Source organism: Prionailurus bengalensis, chromosome D4, assembly GCF_016509475.1.
Source record: "Prionailurus bengalensis isolate Pbe53 chromosome D4, Fcat_Pben_1.1_paternal_pri, whole genome shotgun sequence".
NCBI classification, from domain to species: Eukaryota; Metazoa; Chordata; class Mammalia; order Carnivora; family Felidae; genus Prionailurus; species Prionailurus bengalensis.
In genome coordinates this window covers 86,500,295-86,524,899 of record NC_057359.1, presented here as the reverse complement: position 1 = coordinate 86,524,899, position 24,605 = coordinate 86,500,295, and the positions used below count along the sequence as shown (strand labels likewise).

The 24,605-nt window shown below is 57.3% G+C and overlaps 1 protein-coding gene and 1 long non-coding RNA gene across 7 annotated transcripts in view; one reads left to right on the top strand and one right to left on the bottom strand.

The window, feature by feature from the left end:
* Window positions 1-454: 454 nt before the first annotated feature.
* Window positions 455-23,457, bottom strand: LOC122474796. 2 transcript variants are annotated; one of them, XR_006295013.1, is made up of 4 exons: window positions 22,501-23,457; window positions 7,226-7,283; window positions 1,047-1,312; window positions 455-708 (listed from the first exon to the last, which is right to left on the bottom strand). It is a non-coding gene; the product is annotated as an uncharacterized LOC122474796 (long non-coding RNA). The 2 variants fall into 2 exon arrangements; XR_006295014.1 differs by having other exon boundaries at window positions 455-1,141.
* The window catches only part of SH2D3C (SH2 domain containing 3C), a 30,296-nt gene continuing 11,314 nt past the window's right edge, over window positions 5,624-24,605 (top strand). The window contains exons 1-4 of one of the 5 annotated variants that reach the window (XM_043565934.1): window positions 9,984-10,070; window positions 19,077-19,116; window positions 21,409-21,535; window positions 21,665-22,333. In XM_043565934.1, the coding sequence (XP_043421869.1) occupies window positions 21,446-21,535; window positions 21,665-22,333 (759 nt within the window). In that variant the 5' untranslated portion in view covers window positions 9,984-10,070; window positions 19,077-19,116; window positions 21,409-21,445. Of the gene's footprint in view, window positions 5,824-7,770; window positions 8,243-9,928; window positions 10,071-19,076; window positions 19,117-21,408; window positions 21,536-21,579; window positions 22,334-24,605 lie in introns of those variants that run through there. The other 4 variants (XM_043565935.1, XM_043565937.1, XM_043565938.1 and 1 more) reach the window with 4 other exon arrangements.

Below are 24,605 nucleotides of genomic sequence, written 5' to 3'. Positions count from 1 at the left end.
CGCCGCCGCCGCCGCCGCCGCCGCCGCCGCCTGCCCGCTCGCCCGCTGTCCGCCGGCCGCCCTCGTCGCGTCACCGCCCGCGGCCCCTCCTCCGCCTTCGGAGGTGGGGCCCCGCGCTCCACACCTGGCTGCGGGGCGCCTCGCCGCGTGCCTCAGTTTACCCCCACATGCCAGCTGCTGCGGAGAGCCCTTTTCTCCCTGGCTCAGAGTGCCCCTCCACAGGCGAAGGCGGGAGGCGCCGAGGGAGCGGCCTCCGGTCCTGGGAGGAGAGAACGGCCCCCGCCGCCACCTCCCCGGGCCCCAGCCACCCGCCGTTGACATGGCAACCGACGGCCGCTAGGGGGCGCGGCGACACTGGAGGCGGCGAGAGAGCAACGCCTGGGCCTTCCAGTCCCGGACCCCCTGTTCTCTGGGAGTCAAGGATGAAGCCCACAGGAGCCCGGTCCCCCATCAGCTGTGCCCGAGCTGGTCAACCCCGGGTCAGTAATTACAAAAATAGCTAGTATTTACTCCGAACCCCCTGTGTGCTCAGGAATTGCTGGGCGTTCCTGCTGAATCCTGAATCAACCGCCCAATAGTCAGGATCACTAACCCATTTTACAGAAGAGGATATTGAGACTCAGACAGGTGAGGTCATTTGCCCAAGGTCAGAGTGACAGCGCTGGGACTGGAACCTGGTCTGTCTGAAGAAGATTCTTCTGAGTCAGGCTGTTTACAGTATGGCCAGGGATATAATAATGGTGCCATTTGAGGCCTGCTGTCATGCCAGGCACCATGCCCACCACCCATCTTCTCTGACCCTATGCCCCCTTCTCCTACTCCACCCCTTCCCCAGCATCTTCCTGATCGTCTTCCCAGCTCACGAGCCTCTTGATCTTTCCTCCAGCCCTACTCAACAATCAGCCCACAGCAAAGCTGTGCTTTCTACCTCCTCTGTCTTCAGGAAAACCCACATTGTGATATCGGAGGCTCTTTCCAGCTCCCTCCAGGGCGGTGGCTGCAGGACTCTCCCTCCTGTTGTTTCCTAATTCCCTGGACCTTCCTACCTGCAGTGTGGTACCCCTCAATGGCACCCAGTTTCCTGTCTTATCCTCCATGGCTTGGCCTTGCAGGTCTGGTGATCCTGGTGTCCCAAGAGACCCTGTTGGGGGAGGGGGGGGGGAGGCGGAGGCTCAAGGGTCAGCCAAGCAGCAGTGAGCCCCCTCCTGAGGGGAGTGTAGGCCATCAAGTGTTTTAGGCAGTCAGGAGACATGTCAGGGAATGATCTGGGATCAGCTTCATGGGTACACTGTGGAAGCAGGGAGGCCATTGGCTAAATTGGGGGTGAGAAGGGCAAGGAGGGAAAAAAATAATAACTAGCAATTACAATTTGTTGAGGCAAAATAAATGGTCCAGAGCATATATTCAGCACTTTATGGTAATTAATTCTCACTCAGCTATATGAGATGGCTACTGTTATCACCTCTCTTGTACACATAAGGACACTGAGACTCAGAGGCAACATCCCCTGGCCAGGGTCAAACAGCTGACCGGCAGCCACATTGGGATTTGAACCAGGTCAGTCTGGCACAAACTCCAAGCACTTAGCCATATCAGGGCCCCCACCCGTCTGGGCTGTGGGCAGAGTTAGGCTACAGCCATGACAGAGCACCGCTGGCCTAGGTATTCTGGATGCCCACGGCGGGTATGGGAGGGGATGGTAGTATTGCGGGCCTACCATGGTTTTGGGTGGCCTCCACCATCAGACTCAGGCTGGATGGGTCCCCTGCCTGTTTGCCACGAGCTCTCCCTAAGTCACATCCTGTGGGCAGACACCTCAGCAGATGTTCCGGTGTTGTCACCTCCACCCCACCACCCCTGCCCTGAACCCCAACATCCGCCAGTCACTTCCCCTCAGAGCTTCGGGCCCTCCGCTCCCCTTGGCAAAAGCAGTAGGGAACTCTTCAGAAGGCCACCCGCGCTGTCCAGGCATGGGGTCCCGGATCATCCAGGTGGAAGGGCGAAGAAATGAGGTCCTCGCTGGAAATGATTTCTCACTGACTGACTTCTGATTTGCTAGTTTGAGGAAAATGTTTCCTGCCTCCACGGATCAGCTAAGCCTGCAAAGCCAGGCACTGGCCAGTTTGTCAGTTTGCTGACTAACCGACTGGATTCTGTGAGAGCCTCTGGTCCCGCTGGCATTTAACAGAGAAACTGAGGCACAGAGTAGAAGAGGGAATCATTGGCCTGCTGTTTGACTCTGGCCTAGACCTTCTGTTTTCCTCCCCTGAGCAGGGATGAGGTTGGGGGGGGGGGGTGCGGGCATAGGGAGGGAAGGAGAAGACAGGCTCATGGGTGGGCTGATCTTGGCTGCTCGTACGTCCCGGGAAGAGAAAGGGGTGCTGGATAGGGAGACACCGGGCAGAGGATTGTAGTGTGATGCTTGCGGCCCTGTAGACCGTGGACATTCTGCCCACACCAGCTGGGTGCTGACTCTGTACCCGGCCCTGTGTTGATACGTGTCATTTCCCTGGGGCTTTACAGCTCCCCTCTTAGGAGGTTGCTGGAATTGGGCCCAACTTACAGAAGAGGGAACTGAGACTCGGAGTGGTGACGTGCCCTGCCCAAGGCCACACAACCAGGAAGCTGTAGATCTGGGATTCAGAGCCAGGTCTCTGCTTCCAAAACCCAGGGTCGTTCGTCACCAGCCTCAGTACCAGACAACTGGATGGAGCCGGGGAAAGCCTAAGACCTATGGCAGGCGTGGGGCCAATACGCATGTGGAAGGCAAATTCTCCTCTGAGGGGGCATGAGGTCTGTTTGGAACCTGCAAGTGAAGACGCAAGTGAATGTAATATGGGTAATACTCGCAGTATAACTTTTATTTCACTGCCACGGGACCGTGTGAGGGATGTTGTATTGGTCTCATTTTACTGAAGGGAGAAAACGAGGCTCAGAGAGGTGACACGACTTGCCCGAGATCATGCACGTGGGGTCTGCATGATCCCGCGTGCCTGGGGCCAATGCCTTCGACCGTGACGTCGAGACCTAATGGTACCTGGCCAAACTGGGGGCAAGGGAGTCACAGATGGGGGGGAAAGGGGCAGGAGGGAGGGGACAGAAACCAGAGGAGGGTTCCCTGGGGCACCATGGCTCAGTCTGGACCCGGAGCCCCGACCGCACAGAGGCAAAACTTCCAGCCGGTGGAGGGAAGAGCAGCATTCTGGGTGTGGGTCCAGCCCAAGCCGAAGCCTGGAGGCGTGAAAGCACTTGTGTGTTCAGGGCTGTGGAGTGCGGGCTGCTCCGGGCCGGCCTCCAACGCAGGCTGAGGAGGGCCTGGGGGACAGCCACCCGCCGGCAGGTCCCCAGCCGCACTCCCAACGGCCACTCAAGGCAGCACAAAGGGGGCTCTGAGCTCAGTGGAGCCGCCACACTGAGCCCCATTCATTCTCCCAGGGACGGGCAATTGCGCTGGCGCCCGGGGCCAACGGCGGCAGCACGGGCCTAGCTAGCACTCTCGCTGTACCTGCAGCAACACGGCCTCCCTGTGGCCGGGGCTCCCAGCTCTCCCACCACGTGCCCTCCCCTGGGGTCTTCTTGGCCTATGCCAATCCGCCCCTGGCCTGAATCACCCCCATCCCTCAGCGACAACCATGGCGGGGCGGGGGGGCTGCTGAGGCCACAGTGCACTAGCCTGGGCTCACATTTTCTCATTTCATCCTCCCAGCAACCCCTGGAACTGGGAGCTACTCTGACGCTGTTCCACAGATAGAAACTGAGACCCGAAGTGGTAAAGGGTCTGGGGCAGGGTCACACAGTGAGGCGGGAGTGACAGAAACCCAGCACTTAGCCCAAGTCACTGGGACTGCCTCCTGGGAGAGAAGCCAAGGGGAACCACCCGCTGCCTTCCACGAGGAAGACCCCTCACTACCGCCAGGCCACCGGCCCTATTCTCTCTTCTGACAACTGGAGGAGGGAGGGAGCACCGGCTTGGGAGCTAGGACACCTGGGGGTCTAGTCTCTGCTCCTCCTTAGCCTCAGTTACCTCATCTGTGAAATGGGACAGTACCAGCATTCGCCTCACAGGTCGGTCGTAGGGACTCAACGGACAATCTGTGGAGGTTCATGGTCAGGGCTCAGTAGAGGGACCTTCTCTTCCCAACTCCGTGACCGAGAAACCTCATTCTTTCACGTGAGCTTTGAACACTGTTCCCATCCAGGTCTGTCTGTGAGCAGGACTCTGGTGTCTTGATCTCTCGGGCTGTGTCCCTTTTCCCCTCAGGGCCTCGGTTTCCCTCTCAACCCATTGAGAAGGGTCAGTCAGATGCTTCCCCCACCAGGGCCCATCATCCAGCCGCCAGGGGGTTTCTGGGGCTGTAGGAGTGGAAGTTAGGACCTCAGCCTCCATAGCTGGACAAGGAGGCCCTAATGCCAGGTAAGTTGACTTTCGGGGAGCCTCAGTTTCCACATCTCTAAAATGGGGGCAAGAGAAACAACATCTACCTCTTAGGACAGAAGGACTGAGCTTTCTGGCCGGAATGAACTAACTGATCAGAAGACGTTAGTCATCATTATTTTTGCTGAGGATGCAGGAGGGGCCCCATCTGCCCTCGGACTCCCTCTCCCATAGGCTCGGTTGCCAGCCTGGGGGCCAGGACAATAATGTCCAATCGTGCTGGAGCCTCTGTGAGTTCATTGTGTATCTTGCATTCGTGCCCATTCTTGAGATCAGGTGACTGGGGCTTCAGAGGCGGGAGTAACTTATGCGCAGTACACAGAGCTGGGATTTGAAACCCCTGGCCTTGTGGCCACCCCAACCCCTGCAGCTGCTGACGGCCTCCACAGGTGTCTGGGACAATCTGTGTAGGGAAGTTTCATTTCCTCATCTCTGTCCTGCCCGCGTGACACACACACGCACACACGTAGGCTGGAAAAGCATCAGACTGTGGGCTGAGGGGTCTAGAAGGGTGAGATGTAGCCCTGTCTGTGCCACCAACCTGCCAGATGACCTGGGGCACTCCCTCTGCCCGTCTGTGCTCCAGATCCCCCCATCCCTGTATAAAGGGTGTGGGGGACCAAATTGCCACCGCGTCTCGCCGGATTAAAAAGGAATGATCATGCCTTGGTGGGCGCCGATTCTGTGCCAGGCTTCACACCGAACTGGACCCTGTGAGGTGGGCATTGCAAATACCCCCTGCTCACAGTGAGGAAACTGAGGCTCAGGGAAGTCAGTGGCCTAGCCAGGATTACACGGTGACAGAGTAGCCAGGCAAGATTTGAACTTGGGTTTGGGTGGTCCCCAGGGCCACAGGCCTAACCACAGCACTCTTCACTGCTCCCAGTCCTTCCCCAGGCACCGAGGCTTAGAACAAACTGCCCTGTGGGCTGGCCTGGCTCCCAGCACCCTTCCAGCCGCTGGCCAGACCCCCTGACAGCTGTCAGCGGGTCCCCCCCACAGCCCCCACCCAGTGGGCTCCATTCCCAGGGCCTGTGGTTTGTCCCCCCCAGGCCCTCCGGGTCCCATGGGCTTGTGGTCTGCCCCCTGCCCCCCTCCCGCCCCCATAGCCAAGGTCAAGGAGGCAGCCCATGGGGGCCCGGAGTGGGGGAGGCCCTGGCCCGCCCCCGTGGAGAGGATGGGGAGGGAGGAGCTGTGGGAGTTTCACTGGTTTAAAAATACACAGAGGAAGCGAGCGGCAAGAGGGTGCAAGAAAGGGGAAGGGGAGGTGAGGGAAGAACCTCAACGTTGATGTCCGGAGTCGAGAGCGGCCACTTGCCCGCTGGCCAGGGGCTTTACACGACCCGCCAAGATGACGGAGGGACCCAAGAAAGCCAGCAGAAAGTTCAGTGAGTGCAGGGTGCCCTTTGCACTGCCCTTCATCTCTCTGTCTGTCCATCCATCTCAGTCTCTCTCTGCATTGCTTCTTTATCACTGTCTGGTTTCTGTTTCTCTTTCTGTCCATCTCTATCCCTCTCTGGAGTTCTCTGCTTCTGGGTTTCCTTGTCGCCTTCCCTCTGTCACTCTGGCCCCATAGCTCTCTCTGTCTCTAGCTGCTCCGGTTCTCCATCTCATCTCTGCTCTGCCAGTCTCTGTTTCTCTGTCTCACCATTTGTGGGTGTGACCATCTCTGGTTTCCTTGGACCTCATGGGGCCGGGCAAGGGAAGACCTCCACATGCTCCACGCCCTGCCCCTGGAATCGGTTCACACGGGGGCTCAGTTGGAAGTTACTGGGGCCGGAGTGGGTATGGGTGCACCAGGAGAAGCTGCCCCATGTCCCCACCAGCAGTGACGCTGGGACCCAGGGCAGCTCGATGAGGGGTCACCCTGACCAAGGCTCTGTTTCCCCAAGTCAGTCTCCTCCGGGTCTCAGCCAACTTTTGCTTCCCCTGAGCCCTTCAACTTGACCGTTGACAGCACAGGGGGGGTGGTGGGTGGCGGTGTGCAGGGCCAGGATTAAGATGCATTCCACAGATGAAAATACTGGGCCCCAGAGACATGCTTTGGATCATACGGGGCTGCCCAGCAGGGCTCAATCCCATGTTCCTGGACTCACCTCGGTTTCCCTCCCTGTCCCACTACTGTTTCCTCCAGATCCCCCAGTGCCCAGGAGATAGGGGTTCTTGGCCCTCCTCCTGGCAATTGGCACAATTCTGCCCAGAGGTATAGCTTTCTTAGAGCAGAGCCTCAGAACTTTCTGACAGTGTTTGTCAGGAGGCAGAGGCTAAGACAGTCGAGGGTGGGCAGGGCTGGGGGGAAAGCCCCAGAACACTGACCCCAGCAGGCCAGAGCCCTGAGCCCCTCATCAGGGTTCAGCCTTGCTGTGTGACCCTGGGCAAGTCCCTCCCCTCTCTGGGCCTCAGTTTCCTCTCTCATCAATGGGGGCATCGTGGTGAGGACCTGAGGAGGCAGAGGGTACCTAGGAAGTGGAAAATGCCAGAGTTTTTCCTTTTCACTCGCCTGGAGGCCATAGGGTTGTCAGAGGGTGGTGGCTTAGAGGAGGGACAGTCCCACAGCTGGGGGCAAGGAGGAGGGAACTCACAGGCACCCCCGCGGAAATGAGGAGATGGTATCACCCAACCCTGCCGCCTGCGTCCCCACCGTGGGCTCAGCTGACAGGAAGGACAGAACCTCAGAGAGTGGGCCCCCCAGGCTCCCAACAACCCCCTTCTCATTTCATCCCCTGTCCCTGGTGCTCAAACAGCCCCTCCTCACTCACCCCACCCCACGACCACACAAACATGCTTCACCTGCCCACGATGCCACCTCGGGCGGGTCTTTCCACAGCTCTGACCTCCGCTTCGTTATCTGCAGAAAAGGGAAATTAAGCTTGTGTCATTGAGTTATGCTGGGAACTCAGTGATGTAATGCATGAAGCATAGCTGACCAATGCAGAGGCGTTCACTGCAATCATCGTCACTGCCTTCATAACTTCTCCAGGATATTCTGGGTGCCAGGCACCATATTAAGTCTGTTATTTACATGCTTTCCTTCAGTTCTGCTGTCCATAGGAGGTGGGCACTACAATCTCTATTTTGCTAATGTGGAGAATGGGGCTCAGAAGGGTCAAGTGACTTGCCGAAAGTCACACAGCAAGGATGTGGAAGAGCAGGGACGGTCGCTCAGGTCTGTGTGACTCTAGAGCTGCGTGTTCCACGGGAACAAAGGGAGTGTCAGAGAAGCCCTGACCCTCCTTGAACCCTCAGTCAAAGGAACGACATGTATTTTTTATTATTGCTGCTGGCGTTAACTCATGTCTTCCCCTTGCCCTCCCTCCCCCCACTTCCTCTGCCAGAGTTCTTCAAGTTCAAGGGCCTCGGGAGTCTCTCCAACCTCCCTCGGTCTTTCACTCTGAAACGGTCCTCAGCCTCCATCAGTATCCGGTCCCACCTGGAGCGAGACACCTTTGAGGCTACACAGGATGACATGATGACTGTCCCACAAAGCCCCCCAGCCTATGCCCGCTCCAGTGACATGTACAGCCACATGGGCACCATGCCTCGCCACAGCACCAGGAAGGCTCGTGATCAACAGGCTACCCGGGAGACCAAGGAGGTGGGCTCTGAATCCCACCTGTTGCCCCAAGATCTGCCCAACCCTCCAGGCCTGGAGGCCGCCAAGGAGGTGGTGGTGGGGACCAATGCCCCCCTGGAGGACACCCCAGCAGTGGGACCCAACCCTTCCGTAATGGGCCCCACGGGAGAGCCTGAGGATCCCAGCGCAGACAGAAAAGAAGAAACAGCTCCCAGGAATGTGCCTCCGGAAAGGTAGGTGCCCACAGTGGGGTGGGGGTGAGAGTGGAATCTGCGGGAAGGGTGCCTCCAACCTCCTGCCAATAGAGCCTGGAGAGGAGCCCCCCCCCCCCCCACGAAACACACTTCTAGGGGGAATAAAAACTCTACACATGAACCAAGTGCTTACTACAGACCAGGCACTATGCTTGGTCTTTCACTTGCAATTAATTCTCAACAAAACAAAACAAAAACAACTGGGGAGGAGATTCTGGCATTTCCATATGACGGATGAGGAACCGAAGATTCAGAGAGGCAAAGTCATCTGGCCCAGGCAGGTTGCACATCTGTCAAATGACAAAGGTGAGATTTGAACTCGCCCTAGGCAGCCTCCAGGAGCCGGCTGAGCCCCAGGCCCAGTCGCTGGATCCCTGCCCAGGACCCCCACACCCAAATCACCTTTAGTTCTACTGGACAACACTGCTCCCCCTGGTTGCCACTTCACTTGGTTATAGGGTGAGCTGAGTTCATGCAAAAATGCACATAGTGATGATATGACCCCAGCACCCATTCTACTGGGTGTCAAAACATATGTTACTCACCGAACGCTCTGTAAAAGCATTTATCGTTATATCATGAGACCCATCTTACAGATGGGGAGACTGAGACTCAGGCAAGGTGGCAGAGCTGGATTTGAGCAGAAACGGCCCGCCTCCAATGGCTGCACACTCATCTCTCACATTGTACCCACGACCTTCTAAGCTGTACAGCTGTGTGCTTCGTGCCCTTGGGAGACCCCTCAATCTCAACCACAGGAGTCTCCAGCTTTTCAACCCTCAGGCCCTGGGTCTAAACCACACTGGTCAGATGTACTTATTGAAATAAAGAGGGGAAAAAACCCCAGCTGAGCAAAAGTAACTCTAGGGCCAGTTCTGAGACCTCTCTGGAATGGCTTTGCCCTGAGACACCAAGCACAGTTTCTGTGTGCTGGGGTAATTGAGTCTAGACCTCTGTTCAATGGGGAGCAAGACTTTGTAAAGTTTCAGAATGAATCTAGTCCAGACTCTGCCTCTTACTGACTGCATGACCTTGGATAAATCTGTTTCCTTTTCTGAGCGTCCGTTTCCTCAGCTGATAAATGGCATAATGATAGCACCTACCTTGTAGGGCATGATGAGAATCAAGAGTCACATACAGGACTTTTAAAATCTTAGCACAGTGCCTAGCACACCACTAACAGTAAATGTTTTTCCATCATCCCTGGCTGTTCCAGGCTGCTGTCTTGTGCCGTCCCCTCCTTAGTTCAGCCTCATTTGAGGGTGGAAGAGCAAGGATTGTATGCAGGGGAGAAGGCCTGATAGGTTCTGGGGCGTTCTGAGGCAGCCTAGGGTCTGAGACGTGCCTTGTGAGTTTGCAGGAAAGGGGCGGGTGGAGCGGCGTGTCTGGGGGCGTGGCCCTTTCAGGCTGCCAGGCGGACTGCTGAGGGAAGGTGGTGTTGGAACGGGGCGGGTCAAGGCAGAGGGGTGTGTCGGGGGGGCGTGGCCTTCCCGGCCTTGGACGCTAACAGATGGGGGTAGGGGGAGGAGCGAGACAGGAGGCGGAAGGGCGTTCCCGAGGCGGGGCGTGTCCTCCCTAGCGGGAGGTGTAGGCTGTGGGGCGGCCCCCGGCAGAGAGCGAGGGGCGTGCCCGGGGCGTGGTCTACAGGTCAGGCTCCGCCCCCGGAGTACTGCTCTGCGCTTCAGAGCTCCCTGGCCTGAGAAAGGCGGGAGCCCTCGGGCTGAGGAGGTACCCAGGCTTCAGGCAGTGACTGCGGGGGAACCATGACTGCAGTGGGACGAAGATGTCCGTCACTGGGACCCAGAGGGTGAGTGACCGAGCTGGGCCTGAGGAGGGCATGCGGGGATGGCAATGGTTTGAGGGGAAATCGGTGCCCCTGGGGCAACCAACATACCAGGATGCCCGTTAGCATCAGGGACTTTTAAACTTTCTTTTGGTGTAATTCTGTCCCTGCCTCGCCCTCGCACAGGCTGGGTATTTACTCCTCACAACAGCCCCGGAAGAGGGGCACGTTTATCATCGCCATTTTACAGATGAGTAAAGGGAGATTATTTGCCCAGTTCTCCACAGTAGTGAAGGTTAGTTAGACCCAGGGTTTAACTCCACCTTCCTGGACCATGCCCTTAAAGGCTGGGCAGCCTGTTCCCCTCCCACAGGGCCAGGGCCTCTGGGAAGGATGGTCCTGAGAAACCTTGAGAATGCCAAGTCTAGGACCCAGCCTTCCTCCTCTGTGGGCAGGGGCCCTGGTGGTCCTGGCAGTGCCTCCAGCATCAGGCCTGGCCTAGAGCTGGTGGAGGAAATAGAGAGACTGCCCTCCATCCTCCAATCATCCAGAGTGTCCAATGGTCCTGAGGTGGGGTCAGGTTAGCAGATCAGGTTGAGCCCCCTCCTGGTGTCCTGAGACCCAGTGTCCCCACTTGCCCTCCAAGCCGAGCAGGAGGCTAGAAATGAAATGTTTCTTCCAGGAGTCCCTGAAGCCCAGCCCTGTGTCCCAGAGTCAGGAGAGCTGCTTTGCCTGTGTGATCTCAGATTTGCCCTGCCCTACTCTGGGCCTTAAATCTCCCCAGCAGCCCAGATGGGTCTGGGATGATCTCTGAGGGTACATCCAACCTGGAGAGGAGGGCATTTGAGAATTGCCACTGAACAAGACTGGGGCCCCATTCCCCAGTGTCCCATGGGGGTCATCTCAGTGGCTGCTCAGGGAGTGGTCTAAGCTGGGGTAGATGGTGTCCCTCCCCTACCCCCTGGGAGGCAGGGTGCACCTGGAGCAGAAGGAAGGAAGGGGAAGAGGTGACACTGCAGGAGTTTCCTGGTGCCCTGTTCTCTGCTGAGATCGTGGGGGATGAGGAGGAAGGAGGGAGGAGGGGCCAGGAGCAGAGGGGGTGAAGAGCCCTTAGCGCCCAGAAAGGACAGCACCAGCCTAGCCTCACCCTATCCCTAGCACCTCAGCCTTCTGCAGGGAAATAGCAGGTCCAGAGAGCCCTGACGACCCTCCTCTGCAGTCCCTGTTAAGGAGGAGGAAGGGGAGGCCCAGCGAAGGAAAGGAGGCCCCAACACCTTCCATCCAGACCCATGCCCACACACAGGAACTTTTAGGCCAGGGTCCTAGAAGAGGGGGTCAAGATCTGGCTCATAACTGGCCAGTCCCTGCTTGAAGCACCCAATGGGTGCCACCTACCACACAGGCCGTGTGAAAGGAAACTTCTTTTTGCTTCATTTTACCGGTGAAAAGACCAGGATTCAGAGGCGGGAAGGGATTTTCCTGGGGTCACAGAGAGATGAGGTGTCAGAGCCTAGACTTGATCCCAAGTCACTAGACCACATTTTACCTCCTGCAAATAAAAATCTCAAAGCCATTTCTACCGTTATTGAAATGACTTCCCATAAGCCCCTGGAAGACAGATAATGGGAGCCCACTTTACAGATGAAGACATTGAGGTTTTGTGAGGTTACTAACCTGCTCGAGATGACACATTTAGTTGAGCTGGAATTTCACTCATTTTAATATTTACTGTGATGCAACTATGCCCTAGATACTCTTCCAAGTTTTGGGGAGACAGCAGCGAGCACAGCAGACAAAACCCTGCTATCATGGAGCCTCCATTCCAGTGTGGGGGGAGACATGATAAGACAAGTTATATGGTTCAGCAGAAGAGAAAAGTGCTGGGAGAAATACTGAAACCAACCAGGGGTATGCCTGGTGGTAGCAGTTTAGGAAGGCAAGCCAGGAAAAAGGTCACCTTGAGGTGATGTTTGAACAAAGGGATGTGGGAACAAACCCTCTCGATATCTGGGGAAGAGTGTACCAGGCCAAGGGAACAGCAGGTACAAAGGCCCTGAGGTAGGAGGGTCCTTGGCATGTTTGAGGAGCAGCTGGGACCCACAGTGGCTGCAGGAGAATAAGATGGGGGGCCGGGGGGGGGGAGGGTGGAGTGGTGGGAGGCGAGGCCAGAGAGGAAATGAGTTCAGATAATGGAAGGCCTGGAAGGCCCCGCAAGGACTGGGCTTTGATTCAGCGAGAAGCAGCCATTGCTGGCCTTGAGCAGAGGAGGGCCTCATTCTGACTTATGTTTTACGAGGACCTCTCCTTTGAGGAGGGTTTGAATGCACTTCTACTCATTGTAAAGTGTCACACCCAAGCGTCCTTCCCTCCCTGCCAGATCACAGAGACCCAGACCCCTCCACCCCCCACTCCCACAGCTGTTCAGAAGGAGATTGGGAGAAGGTGCACCCCATAGGGCAGCCAGGGGCACCCTGCATGGCGGGTGCCCCAGCCCTGGTGCCACGCACTGAGAACAGGCCAAGAACACCCCCCCCCCCCGCAACTCTCCACCCCATCCCATTTCCTTTTGGAATGTTGATTCTGGTCCAAGAATTTCCAACACTCCCCAGAGTCCCACGACCCTCTCTTGGCCCTTGCAGAGTGACGTCAGCTGCTGGGCATCTGGTAGTGATTACCCACCAGGGGAGGGGGCTGTGGTGGGCCCAGCCTGTTCGGCCTGGTCAGGCTCTGGGCGGCTGGTCCTTGTCTTCCGAAGGGGCCCAGCTGCTCCCAGCTCTCATTTCCTGTGGAGACTTTCTCACAGTCCTCGAGACCCCCGGATGCCTCAGGCTGTGGGAACTGCACTGGCTCAGGAAGGACGGGCTGTACCCCCACCCCCAGCTGGAGCCACATGCCCCGAAACCCTCAGGGGATCTTGCGTGCGGAATCCTGGACCTATGTGGAGTAGAGCTGGGGAGGAAGTTGGATACCTCACCGACTGGACGACATTGAGCAACTCCCTTGCCCTCTCTGACCCTCAGTTTCCCCATCTGTAAAGTGGGGACAATAATAGCACCTGCTGCACAGGGTCATCTTGAGGACTAGCTGAGGTCCCGGGTTTGGCCCAGGGAAGAACCAGCACACAGGAGCTGCTCTAGCTACCACCGCGCCCATGTTCTAGAAGAGTTCACTGAGGCGCAATGAGGGGGACTTGCCCAGGGTCACACTGCTTCCTCCCGCTCAGCGGAGGGCCCTCTCCAGAGCCAAAGAGGGTCCTCTCTCCTCCCATCCCTGCTCCATTTCTTCTTCTTGACATAGCTTTTGGGCTCCTAGTCCAGTTGAAATATTATTTCTCTTTGCCCTCCCCGCCCCACCTTCTCCTCATCTCTACCCCGGAGTGGTCCCCTTTCCCCAGGGGAGCCTGCCTCGTGCAAGGAACAAAGCAGATCTAGTCCGAGCAGCTGTGAGTCCTGGATCAAGTCACAAACTTCAGTGTTTTCCCTTATCAAGGGCATGGCGGTCAGTGCTCCATACATGCCCTCCCCTTTTGCGTATCAGTTAGTAGCTCTCAGGGCTCAGAATCCTCAGCTCTGCGCTGGGAAGAATGGCCCCCCTCTGCCCTATCCTCACAGGGCTGGTACCCTTTCTGGACACCTGCCGGCAAGCTCACCGCTGTCCAGAAGACTGAGGGCACAGAATGGTGGAGAAGGAGCGGGGATGTCTTCAGGACAGTGGTGGCCCATCTTACAGGAGGCAGGGCAAGGCAGGGGCTAAAGCCAACAGCCTTCCTGGCAGAGAACCCCAAGGGCCCCATAGCAGGGTAGGCAGGGAAAGGCAGGGATTTCTGTCCCTGCGCCTGGGTGGCTCAGTCGGTTAAGTGTCCAACTCTTGATCTCAGCTTAGGTCTTGATCTCAGGGTCATGAGTTCAAGCCCCACGTTGGGCTCTGCGCTGTGAAGCCTACTTTAAAAAACAAACAAAAACCTAAGGAGCACAGAGCAGTGTTGCTTCTCTGCCGGGGTGAGTGACGATTGGAGCGAAGGGTGGAAAGAATCTCAGGCCTCAGGAGGGGCAGGATGGGAGATCTCCATGGCTGGGAGCTTGGGCAGCACGAGGAGGCACACGAGGAGGGTCTGGGAACTCTGCACCCTTCCTTCTCAGGATCCTCGTGGCCTCTCCGGGAAGACAGTTTTGTCCTTTTTCCAGGAGAGGCACTGGGACATCAGAGAGGTGAAGGCGGGGGAAAGCAGAGAAGCAGGAGGCAGAGGTTGGGGAAGTGTCCACTTGAGGCCACGTGGCCAGGCCTGGAGGTCCAAGGGAGCCAACTGGGGGTCAGAGAGAGGGTAGATGGGCCACAGGCCTGTCTGCGGAGGGCAAGGCTGCCCATGGCGAGGGAGGGCCAGGGTGGAAGGGAACTGCAGCTGGTATCTACTGCCCCTCCTCCAGGATCCCTCGGGAGCCTTGCCCTTTCTCCTGGGCCGGGTCGGAGGCCCTGAAGGCAGAGCTCAGATCTGGACCCGTGTTGGGGAACTAAAGGATCATGGGCTCTAATAACTGCTCATTAGTCCAATTAATTAAGCTAATGTATGCAATAAGCGGTATCAGTTATCAGAACAAATCAGTTAATACAGGCAATTAAAAGGGCTGGTTATTTGAATAATTAATGTGGCTGATTAATGGGACTGATTTAGCTCAATTGTCAGTATTATTTATTAATTGATTTCACCACAAATATTAGAGAGGAAGTGCCTTTGTAAGTCCATAAAATAAAAAAAATAATAATTAATTAACGGAGCTGAGTTTTTGAAAATGGAAGCTTTGATTCCTGAATTTGATCATAACAATGGGAGGGAGAATGTTCTAGAAATCTCCAAGCAAACTGAGATCTGAGAACCAAGTAGAAATCTCTCTGGCCTAAGGGAGAGAGGACGTTCCAAGCAGAGGGAACATCCTGTGCAAAGGCCCTGAGGCTGGAGGAGGCAGAGGTCTTTGGAGGAAGTGCAGGCAGGCTGGAGAGCAAGGAGGAGAGAGGAGGGATGGCTGACCGTGCCAGTCACAGAGAACTGAGCCATGAGAACCAGACTTTGTGCCCAGGGTTGCATGGAGATGCTGTGTGACATTCGTTCACTCCAAAAAATCTTTATGGGGTGCCTGGCACCGTTCTAAGCAGATCCCAAGCCCTGTCCTTGTGGAGCTTATGTTCTAGTAAGAGAAGATAGTCGATGCATGGCAGGTCACATGAAATGCCACAGGGAAAAACTAACCAGGGAAGGGAGGTAGGGAATGTGGAGTGGGTCACACTTTCAGATGGGTGGCAAGGGAAGGCCTCACTGAGAAGGGGATGTTTTAGTAAAGATCTGATGGAGGGCAGGGAGAGAGCTCAGTGGTATCGGGAGGGAAAGTATTCCAGCAGAGGAGGGACAGAAAGTGCAAAGGCCCTGGGGTGCCTGGGTGGCTCGGTTAAGCCCCGCGCATCTGGCTCTGTGCTGACAGGGCAGAGCCTGCTTGGGATTCTCTCTCCCTCTCTCTCTGCCCCTCCCCCCATCTCAAAAGTAAATAAATAAATTTAAAACATTTTTAAAAAGAAAGTGCAAAGACCCAGAGGTGGGGACAAAATCCAGCAAGAAGCCCAGCATGGCTGGAGCAGCATGAGTGAAGGGAGCAGGTTAGGACATGGGATGGGGGAGGTGGTGAGGACCCACTCTATAAGACTGTTAGGAGGACTTTGGCCCTTACTCTGAGTGACACTGGGGGGCCACTCCTGCGGGTTGAAGCACAGGAAATCCCAAGATCTGACTTCCACTTTAACGGGAATGTGCTGGTTGCTGGAGTGAGAACAAGTCACAGAAGACACAGGGGCAGGGAGGCCAGTGCTGAGGTGGTGGCCACAGTCCAGGCAGGTGATGGCAGTAGATCGGAGGCAGACATTACGTTTGGGAAACCCTAGAGTCTTGTAGAGGGGCAGGGTGAGGTGATGGGGGACTGAGTGTGGCCCAGCTTCTTGGGTCTCGGCCTCTGCCCTGAGCTCCCCTGTTGGCTCGGACCCCCCAGTCCACTCGATCCTTGGTGCAGGCACCCCCTTCTCCAAGGCTCTCCTCCCTCGCCAGAGCCCAAGGGGAAGTAGACAGGAAGGAGGGAGGAAGCACTGGGGCGATCCCAGTGTCCTGTCCAATCTTTTCCCAGCAGCGAGCGGATTTCCGGGACTGAATAGCCGGAAACTCTGGGATGGGACACCTCACCCGGGAAAAGCTGGCAGAGGTGAGCGGGGAGGAGGGGTCCCCGCTCCAGCTGGCTCCCACAGCTGCTGGACGGAGGGAACCAAATTGGCTTTGGAAAACGGCTGTGGCTGTGGCCGGGGGTGCAGCTTGAGAGGCTATGTTTTTTGTTTTGTTTTGAAGTTTATTTATTTTGAGAGAGAGAGAGAGAACAAGCAGGGGAGGGGCAGAGAGAGAGGGAGAGACAGAATCTTAAGCAGGCTCCATACTGTCAGTGCAGAGTACGACACGGGACTCAAACTCGTCAACCGTGAGACCATGACCTGAGCCGAAACCAAGATTTGGACGCTTAAACGGCTGAGCCCCCCAGGCGCCCCGAGAGACTATGTTTTTAAGTCAGGAAGGACTCTGCAAGAGGGAAGGTTAGCAGTGGGGATGCCAGAATGTCAGAAGAGGGAGGCCTGTCAGACAACCTGTCACCGAGGAGCCCTGTGGCCTCAGGAGCAGGGCGGGGAGCCCTGTGTGGATTTCTGCCCTGGGAATGCACACCTTACCCATGATATTTTTTTTTTTTTAATTTTTTTTTTCAACGTTTATTTATTTTTGGGACAGAGAGAGACAGAGCATGAACGGGGGAGGGGCAGAGAGAGAGGGAGACACAGAATCGGAAACAGGCTCCAGGCTCTGAGCCATCAGCCCAGAGCCCGACGCGGGGCTCGAACTCACGGACCGCGAGATCGTGACCTGGCTGAAGTCGGACGCTTAACCGACTGCGCCACCCAGGCGCCCCTCCCATGATATTTTAAGCTCAGATTTTGTGTGTTGTCTTAAATTAAATGTATTTTATTAAATTTATTACATTTACACGCCAGGCACTGGGCTGGGAGCTTCGCCACGAACGAGGCAAAGTCAGTGCCCTCATGAAGGTGTCGGGTAATTAACAGTCAACAAATAGATGTAAAATGGTCATTGCAGGCAGAGACTGAGGAAGATAAAGCAGGGCTGAGGACAGGGAGTGAAGGACCAGGGAGGGTGGTCCGGGAAGGCTTCTCTGAGGAGGCGTGTTAAACAGAGTCCTAAATAAATGAGGGGGAGGGGCAAGCTGCATGGAGATCCGGAGGAAGGGCATTCCAGGCAGAGGGAATATGTTCCTGGTAGCAAGAGTGAGCCAATGTGGCTGGGGCAGAATGAGGGACAGAATAAATGAGGGAGGCAGGTTGGGGGTCAGCAAGGTGGGTGTTTGGGGGCCTCCAGGCTACACAAGGCCTTGTAGGTTGGGGAACGTATGACCTGCTTTATGCTAGTTTTAAAAAAAAAATTTTTTTTTTAATGTCTATTCATTTTGGAGAGAGACAGAGAGACTGAGACAGAGCGTGAGTGAGGAAGGGGCAGAGAGGGAGACACAGAACCCAAAGCAGGCTCCAGGCTCTGAGCTGTTGGCACAGAGCCCGATGCGGGCCTCGAACTCACACACTGCTAGATCGTGACCTGAGCCGAAGCCAGACGCTCAACCGACTGAGCCACCCAGGTGCCCCTGTGGCTGTTTTTTTCTGGCATAATGAGGGCACCTCTTTACTCTCACAAGGGAAGAAAAGTTCTGGTTTGGGTGAAAAATGACATGCCCAGCCATTTGCAAGTCACAGAGAGGTGTTTACATCTTGTTCCATGAGAGGAGGGAGCCCAGGGCGGGTGGGGGTGCTGTGTGCACCTGTGACCGGCTTAGGTTTTCACCTGAGTGCCACTGGGGCTGGGGTAGAAGCTGAGAGCCTGTGAGAACAGACAGAGAGCCAGTGAGAAGGCTGCCGTGGGCTCCACAGAGGACCCGGGGCTCCTGGATGAAGCGAGCGTTGCCTCTTGGAGAGAAGTGGTCAGGATCTATTTTGAAGGCAGAGTCGCAGGATTTCCTGACGGGTTGGGTGTGGGGTGTGAGTGGAAGAAGAGGCACAGATGACTGCAGATTTTTTCTTGCCAAACAAAGCAACAAGGGTGCAGCTGACATCAACTGAGATGGGAAACGGATGTGGGGAGCAGGGGTGTGGCCGCAGGGGGCGGGTAGCAACAGTCCTGCTTTGGATAAGACAAGTCCGAGATGACTTCAGACATCCAAGGGGCCACGCTAAGGAGACAGGTGGATTTGTGAGGCTGGTGTTAAAGGGGCAGTTCCAGGCTGCATCAGAGAAGAGATGGCATTTAAGGTCAAGGGCCCGGGGGAGGTGGCTCACAGCGTCCCCTACAAGGCAGGTTAGTATCTGTCTGGCACCTGGGAAAGCTAGCCACTCCTGGCCTCTGGCCTCTCCAGGTCCCATCCCAGCCACCCTGAAGGCTGGGGGATCCATTCCACAGCCAACAGTCACCAGCAACAGCACCACATTGTGTTGCTGAGCCGGCCACTCTGCACAGGAAGAGAGTGCAGGGTCTTGGTGGGGGGAGAGGAGGCTGAGCCCCAGCCTGGGGCCACCAGCATTTGGAGTGGAGAGGGATGAGAACACTTGGATGCTCTGAAGCTGGGTGAAGACAGTGATCTGGGAAGTATGGAACATTTATCAGCTCCTGGAGTCCTGGCGACAACCCAGGGAGGCAGAGGCTGTCATTATCCCCAGTTCTCAGGTAGGACCCCCCCCCCCCAGCCCACCACTGCCCCAGAGAGGTAAGGGGATTTGTGTGGGGTCACACAGCTGGAGAGTGAGCGCTGTCAGCTGCAATGCCCCCCTCCTGGCTTCAGGATTAGCCCTCTGGGCCCTTGAGGGCCAGATGCTGGCACCAGGCAGGTGGGCAGAAGCTGGCAGCTGGGGATCCAGGTAGGGCTGGGCACACTCAGCTCTCTTCTCTCCTTCCAGGGCTGCTGGCGAACCAGAGGCTGGCGGGGACTACGTGAAGGTAAGAGGGGCTGGGCAGGGGACACTGGACAGCTCAGAGCCTGTTCCATGAAGGGCAGAGTTCTTTTCTGAGCCTTCTTGGGAGCGGGACCTCACTGCCTGTTCCCCGGAGGAGAGGGTCCCGGGGTCGGTGCGGAGCTTGGGCTCTGGTTTCACTCCCGAGGACCTTCTTCCCATGCCATTGTCTCCCAGCCCCAAACACAGGACACCCCACTGTTTGTTACCACCAGACCCCACCCACCTGCCAGCTGGACAGGGCCCGGAGGATGTCTCCCTACACAGACCGCGGAGCCCCAATCCCACGCGGTCTCTGAGCATGTGCTGATGTTGAGAGGTTGGGAGCAAGAAAAGGTGCCTCAGTTTTCATCACAGATCATGGATGCAGCTCATGTTTGCCACACACTTAATTTGTCCTGGGCGCTGGGAATGTTGAGGATGCAGTTTTGAGACGATGATGATAACGAGAGTAGCTTTACGTCTTGGGTGCCTACTGTGTGCAGAGCCCTGTGCTGGCTGCCAGCACCGGAAGGGAGACAGTTATGAGCTCTGTACATGAAGGAGGTCTTTGACTTCTTCCCTCATCGCTGGGCAGGGAAGGTCTTCCTGTGTACCCATCTACGTTTGGGAAACTTGGGGCCCAGAGATGCACAGTGATTTTGCCCACAGCCACACACCGCTACCACGGGGCAGAACGGAGATTGCAGTTCAAATTTGAGCGACAGAGACTGAGCGAGGGAGGAGCAGACAGAGAGGGAGGCACAGAATCCGAAGCAGGCTCCAGGCTCTGAGCTGTCGGCACAGAGCCCGACGCGAGGCTTGAACTCACGAACCGTGAGATCATGACCTGAGCCGAAGCAGGACGCTTAACCAACTGAGCCACCCAGGCGCCCCTGCTATCCAATTTTATCTGATGCCAAGGCCACGGACAAAGTCCTTGGCCTTCCGCCTCCGGGAGCACCCGCACTGGGCCGGGCTGCCTGCTGAGTACGGAGCATACAGCAGAGGCAGGAGGTCCAGGTCTTGTGTTCAAAGGGCTCCTGGTCCACATGGGGACCAGGACAAAATCATACAGAGTGGTTTGGGCTTTGTTTTGTAATCCAGCAGACCCAAATTTTAGCCCCAGACCTGCCACTTACTTGCTACATGACTTTGGGTATGTGGGTCACCTCTCTGAGCCTCAGTGTTCACCTATGTGGTAGCAGAGGCCCCTCCCACCTAGGATTGCTGTGGGCTCAATGAGTCCATCCCCATAAGTAGGGTTGCTGGGCCTGGAATAGAGCAGGCTGGCCTGGCTCCTGACCTCAGGAACATTCCATCATCTGAGATGTTGCCTATAAAACTCTGTGTTCGTGACTAGTGAAGGAAGCTATTGGAGCTCAGGATGTAGGGGACCTTGGGAGGTGGGGAGCGGGAGATCGAGGAAGGCTTTCTGGAGGAGGAAGCGTTGAAGCCAAGCCATTGGGGTTGACAGGAATGTTCACCACAATCCTGTCCCCAGAGGAAAAGCTGAGAAGGAGCAAAGGTAAGCAGAGATAGGCACTTGAGTGATCCAAGCAGAGGCAGGAGTGTGGGCAAGGGTCAGAAGGCAAGCTGGGTGAGCCCAGAAAGTGCAGCCCCGGGCTGCAGCAAGTTGAACTGTAGCTGCTCTGGGAATCTCGCCCTGGCTCCTTATCTAGAGCCCTTGCACCACAGAGGGACAGAGGCCTTAGGGAGAACTGGCACCAAAGCCAGTGGGTAGGACCCACAGGGCACACATTTCAGCAGCCCACAATTCTCAGTCACCTGGCAAGGCAGTGAGATCCCCATCACTGGTGGTAGTAAGATCCCTGTGAGGATTAGTAACTTTGTATTTTTCCTTTAGTGTATGGGGCTAAAAAAATGTATTTTAAAAATATTATAAAAGAAATAATACCTGCTGGCTGGAACTGATTAAACGGTTCTCTAACGGGTGCGGTCAAAAGAACATTCGGTTTAGCTTCAAGCCTCAGACGGTGGTAAAATCAATAGCCAGTTACCAAAAGTCCGTTCCTGCCCCGAGGCACCAGCTTAAGGAACTCCAGGGTTCTCAGACCCTGATGTGAATACTTTGATTCTAAAGCAAGGGTTCCCAAGTTCCAAGACCATAAAACTCCAAGCTCCCTGCTCAGAGCTTCAGATGTGTTTGCAGAAAAGAATCAAACAACTGAAGCCCGGCGAGGTGGACTCACATCCCTAATGTCACACAGCCTGTCACAAGGATTTGTACCTTAGGCCTGACTGATGCAGAGTCAGCGATGACTCTCTTTAATCGCAGCACAAAAAGCCCCGGCAATAAGCTTGAAAATAGTAGCATGCATTTACTGAGCACTTACTTCATGCCTGGCAACTTAACGTGCATCAACTCAGCCGAGGCTCAGGAGGGTTGTATGAGGTCAGCACAGGTATGTTTTCCAGATGAGTGAACCTGGGCTTCAAGAGGAGGGGATGGTGGGGTGGAGGTGGGGGCACTGCTAGGTGAACCCAGGTTGGTGCCCTAAGCATTGAGCCTTACTGGCTCTCTGCACCCCCAGAGTCTGTCAGATCAGCATCCGGTGATAATTCTCAGCAGAGTCCCTGATTCCGAGTCAGAGGGGAGAAATCCTGGGCTCTGGGAGATTTCCCGAGGCCACAAAGGATTTGGTCAAACGCGTACAGGGGTTTGCTTCCGGCTTTGGATACGATTTAATTCAAAGTCTTTGCCCGCCCCGGGTCAGCGAAGGGTACAGGGTACGGCGAGTAGGGGAGGCAGGACCCCCCACCCCCACCCCGAGCCCAGGCATCCCCACCCCATCCCGCTGCCCCTCCGTGACCGCCCCCCTAGGCTGGTCCTCTGCTCCGCATCCCCCGACTCCAGGCAGCCCTGCGGGGCTGGAGCGCGCGGGGCGAGGGGCGGGGAGCGGGGGGCGGGCGGAGGAACAATGGCCCCCTCCCCTCCCCTGGCCGGCCGGAGGGTGGGGTCTCCCCGCCCCGCCTCCCCGCTCCTCCCCCGCCAAGGCGATGAGGTAATCGCGCCGCCGAGAGGCACGCGCAGCCGGTGCCCAGCCCGGTCGGTCCCCGCGCCCCTGCCCCGCCGGCCGCCGCCCCCCGCACCGGCCCGGCCCCGGACGCCCGGCCCCACCATGACCGAGCGGTGCAGCCTGTGGAGCGCCCTGTCGGCCGCCGCCTGCTGCTTCTACCGCGGCTCCTTCGTGCAGGTGCAGGTGAGGGGGCGGCTCGGTCCCCGCCAGGCGCTCCGGGCTGGGACCCCGGCCGCTCCGCCCCGGGCCCCGGGGGCCGCGAGCCTCAGCGCGGGGGCGCCTCGCAGGGTCTGGCGGGGCCGGGGCAGGGGCCGGGGCTGCGGGAGGGGGCGGGGTCGCCCCAGCCTCACCTCTGGGCGCCCAGTCGCTCCGCAGGGTGAGGGTCCGGGCTGCCGCTCCCGGGACTCGGGGCTGCGGGACTGTCGTTCGGGTCCTGCCTTCTCAGGAGGAGCTGAGCTGGGGCACTGGGTACCGGGAGCTGCGGTCCCCCGGCGTCCTGCCGGTCCTCCAGCGAGCGCTCCGGCCCCTGCGGCTGACCGGGGCAGGCTGGCTCCCCATTGTACCGGGGGCTCTGGGCTGGGGTCCGAAGGCTGAGTGAGGGGCGCGAAGCTGAAGGGATGCTGCGGGTGCCGGGGCTGGGGCCAGGGAGCCCGCCAGCCTCCCGCCCTCTAGGTGGACTAGGGCAGGCTCGGGGCGCGGGGCTCCCAGCCCAGCCGGCCGGGCAGTGCGGGACCGCGCCGCGGCGGTGAAAGGGTTAAACGGAAGGGGGTGGAGGGGAGGACCCGGACCCCGCCTCTCTGCGGAGCATCATCTGGGAATGGCCTTGCTTGGGGTTGCCAGACCGTAGGAAGCTGGAGGGGGGGGGGGTGCTTGCTGGGCTCGGGCTGGGGTTTAGGGGTCAAGACCCTGACCGAGGGTCTCTGCGCTTTTGCCTCCGGAGACCCCTAGGGGACGGCGGGCGCGTCACCTCTGCGCTCCGCGAGGCTCACACACACGCTCCGAGCCCGCCTGAATGACGGCCCCGCCGGCGGCGGAGCGCAGCATCCCCGCACTGGCCAATGAGGCGCGCGCAGGCGGGGAGGCGGTGAGATCATCTCTGGCCAATAGGGGTGCGCCGAGCTCAAGGATGCTGCATTCGCGCCCCAGCCCGCAACGCCCCCCCCCCACCCCCCACCCCCAGTTTTGGGAGCTGGGGACCCCCAAGTCGAGAGTGAGGAGGAGGGCACAAGGACCCGAGGGCTCCCTACCCTCAGTATGTGGGAGGACAAAGTTGGTTACCCCAGATTCTTTCCGTGACCATTGAAAAAGTGGATCCCAGTACCCCACCCCCACCCCCACCCCCTTTACAGATGAGGCTACTCAGGCTCAGAGAGGGAAAATGACTAGCGCAAGGTCACACAGTGGCGGGCAGAGTCTGGTGGCCAGGTTCTTTACCGCACAACCCGCTCCCCTTCGTTGCCCCATGTCCGTCTTGCTCCAGCTGTGGAACTGGGGTGAGTTCTCAGTTACATGCTTTTTAAGGAGAACTCCAGAAGGCTGGGGTACTGTTGTCCTCTCCCCTGTGACTCGCAGTCTTCCCTCCCCAGGGTGTGGGGTGATGTAAGGAGGGAGACCAAGGACCCCGAAGAATAGGGAACTCCATACAGAAGCGTAGGTATCTGAGGGGACCCCCACCCCAGTTCAGTGCTTGGCCTAACTGCCCTTTGGGGGTATCAGTTTCTACCCGGGGTGGAGGAGGATGTACAGAATCCCCATCCCCAGAACCTGTCTTTTACTGAGCACCTGTACCATCACTGACCCTCACCATCTGTCCCAGAGCCCTACACACTTCTCAATGCCCAGGTTTTCATGTGCCCATCACCAAGCTGCTCCTGCTCCTGCCTTTCTCACCTTGCAGAGTATCTCATTGTCCTCCCAGGATCCCCATCTCAAATCCTCTCTGACCCCTCCACCCTCTTTCCCCATACCCGGTCAAAGGCTACATAAACAAACACCCTTTCCCCAGTCCCCACCCTGTGCCCCACCCTCCCCTGCCTTTGCCTGGAAAGCACTAAGCCACTTTCCACACAGCAGACTGAATCTTGAAAAGCCCTCTGTGGCCTCCAGCCCCCCACAGCAGCCTGACAGCCCTGCCCCACCTGCCCCCATCATTCTTGGCCCTTTGAAACTTTCCCCCACCCCAGGACCTTGGCTCTGCCACTTTCTTCCCAGAAGCTCTTCTCTGCCCACCTGTCTGCCTGTCTGCCACCCTGCCTTGATGCTTTTGCTGGGCTCATCCAGTCCTTCTGCAGGCCTCCGTGGAAACATCACCTCTTCAGGGAGTCTACTCCCTGACTAGATGAGGAGGGACTCTCTTAGCTCCCAGAGCTCTCTGTGCATCTCTAACCATTCAGAAAACCTGGAATTGCATGGCTCCTCTAAGGCAGAAGTCACCCGTCCTGATGACCTTGGGGCC